A 6998-nucleotide genomic window follows, 5' to 3' on the forward strand; every position below is an offset into this window, starting at 1 on the left:
CGGCTGGCACCGGAGAACTGTTGGAAGAGAAGCACACGCAGCCCCCGTGAGCTCTGCAGCCCATTTCTGCAGCACTCATCCTGCCAGGGCCGCCTCCCCCCCACTTGCATCCCTGTTCCCAGCCAGCTTGTTGGCACTCCTGGGGCCAGTCCCCAAGCCCTCGTTCCCTCCCTGGCAGCTCAGCCACACACAGACCTTCACCACGGCAGCACCTCGAGCCCTCCACCTTCTCCACTGCTCCCCAGCAGCCTGGGAGATTGCCCACCAGCTGTTAAGGTGAGAGCACCCAGCAGCAGCAGGAGATGTAACCCAGGGGCTTTCACCATCCCTCAGTCTGCAGACTCCTCATGTTTACCCACAGAAGTACAGAGCAGAGGTACAGAGAATGCACATGCCCAAGATTTGCACTGCTCATACAAAGTTGCTTTCCTCAGTGTTGAGACAGGATAAGGGGCAATGGTTTTAAAATGGAAGAGGGAGATTTAGACTGGAGAGACAGAAAGAATTTTTGACACTGAGGGTGGTGAGCCCCTGGCCCAGGTTGCCCAGAGAGGTGGTCACTGCCCCATCCCTGGAACCATCCCAGGGGAGGTTGGCCGGGGCTCTGAGCACCCTGCTCTAGCTGCAGATGTCTCTGCTCCCTGCTGGGGGCTGGACTAGATGACCTTGAAACGTCCTTTCCAGCCCAAACCATCCTGTGATTTTATGATGACATTTTTCAGACTCCTTGAAATGGATTGCAGACCTCCAGGAGTCCATGTCATAACCAGTACACAACTGGCTTCAGCAGGGAGCACCCCCAGAGCAAGGAGGATGGCTGATCCTCACACGAGCCACCAGAGCTCTGGAGAGAGCAGTAAGGGGGCAGCGCTGGGGCTGAGCATCTGCAGTGAGCACAGGGGGCACGTGCCCACACAGGTCCCTGCCCGGCCACATGCCGGGCACACCCCGAATGCCAGGCACAGCCTGGCCTTGGCCCCTGGCCACCCCCCAGCTGGAATGCAGGTGCTGCCCCACTCACGACGGCCGGCGTGCAGGCGAAGGTCCGCGCCGGGACCTGGAGCAGGAGGGACACGCCTGCGGTCAGGAAGCTCTCACCCACTCCCAGCACCATGAGCTTGTCCAGCAGTGGTGGCAGAGCAGAGGGGGACGAGTCATGGGGGATGATGCCACCTCCCACCTGCTTCACCACACCCTGCAGAGAGAGGTGACAGGGACGTTAAACCAATCCCCTGGAGCGCGGGCGAGGCTGCCCAGGGCCCCGAGACTGAGCGTGGGGCCAGGGCCACCCAACAGCCTCCTCCTGCCAGCAGCTCAGGGGCAACACTGGACTTGGAGCAATCCCTCTAGATGGAAGGAGCTGATAAAGGCCAGAGGGAGTAACTGAGGCCCTGTTAGCTAACAGCACACTTTGCCCAAATCACAACTCACTGCTTTGTTTCGCCCTTGAGATTTCACCCCAAGAGCAAACGAGGGGCGAAGGTGCTGCCAGCCCAGGCCCAGCTCTGCCTTCCTGGCCTCCAGCACCCAGCCAGGCATGAGCCATCTGCAGACTCCACGATAAACTTGTACCAATAGCATCTACTTACTACAGAGACCAGCTCTGATCATCTGGAGGTGGTGGGGGCAAAAACTAATCCCAGTGAATTGGGAGAGGGACACGGCACTAATCATGCAGACTGCAGTGCCTGCTCTTAGCCCTTGTCCTTTCAGTTGGGAGAGACATTTAAGATCATCAAGTCCAACTGTGCCCCCAGCACTGCCAGGTCCCCACTGCCCCGTGTCCCTCAGCACCACATCTCCACAGCTTGGAAACCCCTCCAGGGGTGGGGACTCCACCAGGGCGAGGAGAGGATGGAACTCCTTGTCCCAGCATTACCAAGAGCAGACCCACAGACTGGGGCAGTCTCAGGGTAAGTTTGCAAACAGGGCAAAAGGTTTTGCAAACAAAATATTGAGCTAGCAATTCCAGAACAAGTCCTTGCTCTGTGGTTGTCCTGGAAGAAGACAATGGCTCCCACGGGATGAGGTGGCCGGGGTGAAAGGCCCCATGCCACAGGGTGCTGCCACCCCATGTTAACTCACGTCCAGGTCCAAGCCCAGGAAGGAGCCGGCGGTGAAGGGCAGGCTGGCCAGCTGGTAGTGAATGGTCCCCACTGTCCCCACGGGGATCACCACTGCACGGAGAGAAAACAGCACCCCCACTTCAGGCAGTGAGCAGCAACACAACCCCTCAGACCCTGCAGTCCCCCGACCTCACAGCCACACCCAGCTCCCCACCAGGCACCCCCATGGGGTGCTCGCTGCTACTCAAAACGGCCAAAACATCCCCAAATGTGGCTTTGTGGGACCTGCCTTCAGAACATAGCCCAAAAAGAGCATCAAAGATCATTAGCTAAATCCAAGGGTGACGTATAAGGAGGGCCACTATGCCACCTCCTCCCTGGTGCATGTATGGAGGAGATGTGGGAAAGGGCCCTTCCCAGGGGGGCTGCAGGAACGGGGGGAAGCAGCACCTCATCCTCCTGCAGAAACACACCATTGAGCGTGCTCAGGAGCTGGATGTTCACAATGTTGAGCACGATGTCGAGCACCGGGCACAGCTGCAACAGACAGACAGGGGAGAGCTCAGCCCTGTGCCAGCCTCCTGCCCACCCCACCCCACCCCAGTGCCCAGGGAACAAGCGCTGCGTGGCACGGGCAGCGGCCGGGATGCCCCGAGGGCCTGGGGGCAGTGGAGCACCCCTGGAGCTGTGGTACCACTCCAAAGGGGACAGCTTTGATCCCAGGAGCACTCCATGGGCATCCCCATGGGCAGCACACGCCTCTGACAGGGGGAATCAACACAGGGTGCAGCCTGCTGTGACCTCGCAACACGCTGCCCCTGGCATGCCCAGGTCTTGGCTACAGAGGGAGGGCAGTCCTCAGACTCACCAAACCAGGCAGAGTTCCTTTCAGATGGCTAAGCACTGCTGCATTTACTGATAGGGACAGCAAGCTGGGAAGGAAGGGAAAAAAAACTCCAGTCATTACAAACATAGCTCCAGGAGAGGAGACTGAAGGAGCTCCAGCCCCTGGTCCTCAGCCCTTCAGGGACACTGCTGCAGCCAAGAGCCAGGGCTACACCAGAGGCAGGAGCTCAAGGAGCTACTCGCCTCACCACGAGGAGAACTGGGCTCACTTCTGAGAAGCAGAGGCTTCAGCACTCAGGGTGCACAGACACCACTGCACAAAAGGAGTGAGCCTCTCACAGCGTCACCTGAGTTGGGTCATCTCCCCCTGGTATTTAAATCAGGGCTGTAGTTAAGGGAAGGTGGAGCTGTTACAAAATATCTCCACAGTAGTTATGGGAAACAAACAGTTTACTGGTGGAATAACAAGAGGAGAAATGTGCTGTGTAACATTCCAGCACAGCTGCTGAACAGATCACCCCGGGCTGCGTGACCCCCGCAGGCAGCACAGAGCCATTCACCTTTGATAATCAATATATTTCTGGACTATTGAGTTAGAATGTTCAGCAGCACACTCAGCGAGCCACAGACAGCAGGAAAAAAAACCCAAGTTCTGCCTATAGGCACATCTGAGGAACTGCCAGGCAGTCAGTCATGTACAGCCCCGCTCCCCCTTGCCCCCAGGGCACTCACTTCCCACACACCAGCCCCTGAACCCCACTAAAACTTAAAATATGACCCCCGGAGCGGGTGATCCGTGTTCCTCTGTTCACTGACACAGTCTCCTTCAAACCAGCTGCCTCACTGATTGAAATATAATGTATAATGCAGAAATTAATTAGGAGAAATTCAATGAACCTGAAAAGCGAGCAATTCAAAAGCAATAAAAGAAAATATTTCCCATGATCAATTTACTGTTGTGTTCATCAACACATGAAGTCAGCAAATTCTTTCTGCCAAGAATTTAATAAGACTGAGCGAGAGGAGGGGGGTTTGCAGGGAATTACACACACCCAGAGCAGTCGCAGCACAGTCCATATGCCCAGCAGCTTTCTGTGACAGCAGCCAAAGCAGAGTGTAAAACCAGGGCAAGCAACAGTGCTGCTCTCCTAGAACACCCCCTGCCCTGCCACTCCTACCCTTTGCACACCCATTCACCAGCTAAGTCTAAAGGAAATCACTGGAAAATCCACAAGACGTCACGCTTCAGATCTTAGAATTTCCACTGGCAAACAGGGCAAATTAACCTTCATCTTCCAAAAACACAATTTTTTGCCAGTTCCACCAAAGCTTTGGCAATGGGAAAGAAATGACTTCCCTGAGGCCTGGCTCAGTACCAGCTCAGCACCGTCTGTGTCCTGGCAGACTGTCTAGATCCCTGGATAAAGAGAAGAGGATTGCACGTGATGGAAAACATAAATCCAGAGGCACTTACCCAGAGAGGACTTTGATCTTCATGCCACCAATAACACAGAGGCAGTCTTCAACGACGACCTGCACCGTGCCCGACTCAAAATTTGTGCATTTAATGTTTGCAGCAATTCTCACATCCACCAAGATATTAATTAGTTCTGAAAGAAGGCCAACCAAGCTGGAAAAGTAAAGGGGTTGAACAGATTTCACCTCTCGGCCTCTAACCAGAGAGTCTCAGCAAAGTCAGTAGCAACAACTGCTCCTCCACCTCCTGCAACTCATTACAAATGCCACAAGCCATCTTTGAGTGCTGTTCTGCTCTGTGACTTTATTACAGGTGAGAAACACCTAGAAATCCACAAAAGATGCTGAAGCACTGCTCAGTAGGAAGGCCAGGGGCAGTTTCCCTGGCGAGCACCGTGAAGCCCCAGACTCACCAGTTGCCACTGAGCTCCAGCTTGGCGGCGATGTTGATCTGGACCCCGATTCCTGACAGGGTCACTGACAGGTCAGGGACCCGAATCTTGACGAGATGCAGGCTGCAAACAACAGCAAAAGCTGGCATGAGTTAAAAGCTGAGCAGCTGTGCCCACTGAAGAACCTACAGCACCCGTGTCACCATGGCCACCTGCAGCTGGAGGCATGGGTATCATAGGCAAATGAGACCAGCTCTGGGATGAGAGAGAGGCTGCAGCTGAAACCCAAAAGGCAGCCTAGAATCAGACTGGGGTGGAAGCTGACTTTATAAAGCAGTCAGCTTCTTGTCTCTGTGGCCCCTTCCTCCCTCTCTCAGCGCTGTCAAGAATCTCAGATCTCAACAGCAACATCAGAGCCATCATTCTGCATCTGCATCCACAACCTGCAGTGCACCTCACCACCCACCTTACAACCACAGAGCACTTTTATTTGATCAGAATGGCAGAAACCAAAGCAAAATGAGGATAATTACTTGGGCCAATCATGTCAACCACAGCTCAGCATTTGTTGCTGTGGAACTGATGGTGAAGGTGCTCTCCTGGAGAAGCCCTCACTCTGCACTTACCCAGTGATGATGGTGGGGGAGTTCAGCAGACCCCCTTCACTCATGATGTTTGGCAGCACGAGGCTCTGCACTTGCTGGTGGAGAAGCCCACTCCGAACTATGGCATTCAAGAGAACTGGAAAAGATCTCTGCATGAGGACCAGCACTTGCAGCAAGGACCTCCCTCCACTCAGTCAGACCTGTCCTGGCAAAGGTGTCACACAACAAAGCCCCACGGCTCCCCAAAAGTCCTTATAAAGCCAGGAGCCACCTCGAGGCATTCCAATCACAGAGGGCATGCTGCTATTTCACCACGTGCACTAAACCAAAGCTGCCCTTAGTGAACAAACCAGGAGGGACAGCAGTGGAGAGCATCCCACACCTCTGACTTGGAGATCACAGGACAGTTGTGCACTACCAGCAAGGACAATGACCCCACTCAGTGGCTGTGCTTCAGCTCACCGCTTGTTTCCCTCTTGTAAAGGGGTTTTGCTTGCTTGGTTGGTTGCTCTTTTAATAGAAGCAACTTGAAGCCTCTTTTATTTGCTGGAGCATTGCAAATCTTAACACGGCTACTAAAACTCACAGCAGTTGTCTGCCCAATATCAGCAGCTCCACTATGGAAATGAGAAATTAAGACAAAGAGAGGAAACAATCCAGATCTAGCCCTGAAATCCTGCATGGCTGTTTGGTGCTGAAACAAATCCCAGCTCTGGAGCAGGGAGATTTCCCTGGCCCGTGAAGAAGCGATGGCTGTCAGAACCTCTGAGTGAAGTCTGCAGCCCTGAGGAACTATAAAATACAGATGGAGATATTTCAGGAGGTTTTACTCCACATCCTGGCCTCACGTAGCTCCCCAAGCCACCCTAACTCCTGTTTTGTAGTTACCATTCTGCACTGCTGCGGGACTGACGGCGCAGGACAGGCCGGACAGGACTCCCTGGGAGGGCCAGAGGAGCCCACAGAAGATGATGATTCCAAAAAGCTTCAACATTGTCATCTCCAGAAAACTCTCCTGCTGGCAAGGGAGACATCAGAATGGAAAATGGGAGAAAAGCCTCTAAAAAGGAATCCCAGTGTCTTTACAAAGAAAGAAGTCGAGTGAGAAATCCCTCCTCTGCTCTCTATTGAGCTCAGGCAAGACTCTGCTCGAGCGTGGGGCAGCAGGGTCACGTTCATGGCCACACACACAGACAGACTTCAAGTGTGGGTCAGTAAAAGCCTTTTCCTTGTCCTTTGTGACTTGCCCCAGGCATTCTATGTGTTCACACCAGAGAGCCAACCTGCTTCTCCCCCAGCTGATGTTTAAAGCAGACGTTTCTTCTGTACCCCTTAAATGCAAAGTTACAGATGTTGTGAGGGTCTTTGCCAAGGGAAGCATCCGAGAAATATTCTTGTTCTAACTTTCAAAAGCAATAAACTAAACCTGAAGCAATGACAATAAGCTAACTACAAAGTTATAAAGTGTCATTATGAAACGACAGGCATAGGCAGATGGTTCAGAGCTTGGTGCACAGCAAAATCTCAGGCTAAGGCAGCCAAGCCCGAGGCTCCCTGTGTGTGTCCTGCCAGGGTGACGATGCTGCTGCCACCCTGGCCTCCCTGCCACCACA

General features: G+C 53.8%; 1 protein-coding gene across 1 annotated transcript in view; it reads right to left on the reverse strand.

The window, feature by feature from the left end:
* Positions 1 to 6385, reverse strand: part of LOC103781906 (BPI fold-containing family B member 4-like) — a 10063-nt gene extending 3678 nt beyond the window's left edge. Inside the window, exons 1-8 of the mRNA XM_008949637.1 lie at positions 6274 to 6385; positions 5407 to 5521; positions 4802 to 4903; positions 4387 to 4542; positions 2935 to 2998; positions 2540 to 2603; positions 2086 to 2177; positions 1022 to 1195 (exon numbers count right to left, since the gene is read on the reverse strand). Of these exons, the coding sequence (XP_008947885.1) occupies positions 1022 to 1195; positions 2086 to 2177; positions 2540 to 2603; positions 2935 to 2998; positions 4387 to 4542; positions 4802 to 4903; positions 5407 to 5521; positions 6274 to 6385 (879 nt within the window). The remainder of the gene's footprint in view (positions 1 to 1021; positions 1196 to 2085; positions 2178 to 2539; positions 2604 to 2934; positions 2999 to 4386; positions 4543 to 4801; positions 4904 to 5406; positions 5522 to 6273) is intronic.
* Between the last annotated feature and the right edge of the window lie 613 nt (positions 6386 to 6998).

Source organism: Merops nubicus, unplaced genomic scaffold, assembly GCF_000691845.1.
Source record: "Merops nubicus isolate BGI_N331 unplaced genomic scaffold, ASM69184v1 scaffold28270, whole genome shotgun sequence".
Taxonomy (NCBI): Eukaryota; Metazoa; Chordata; class Aves; order Coraciiformes; family Meropidae; genus Merops; species Merops nubicus.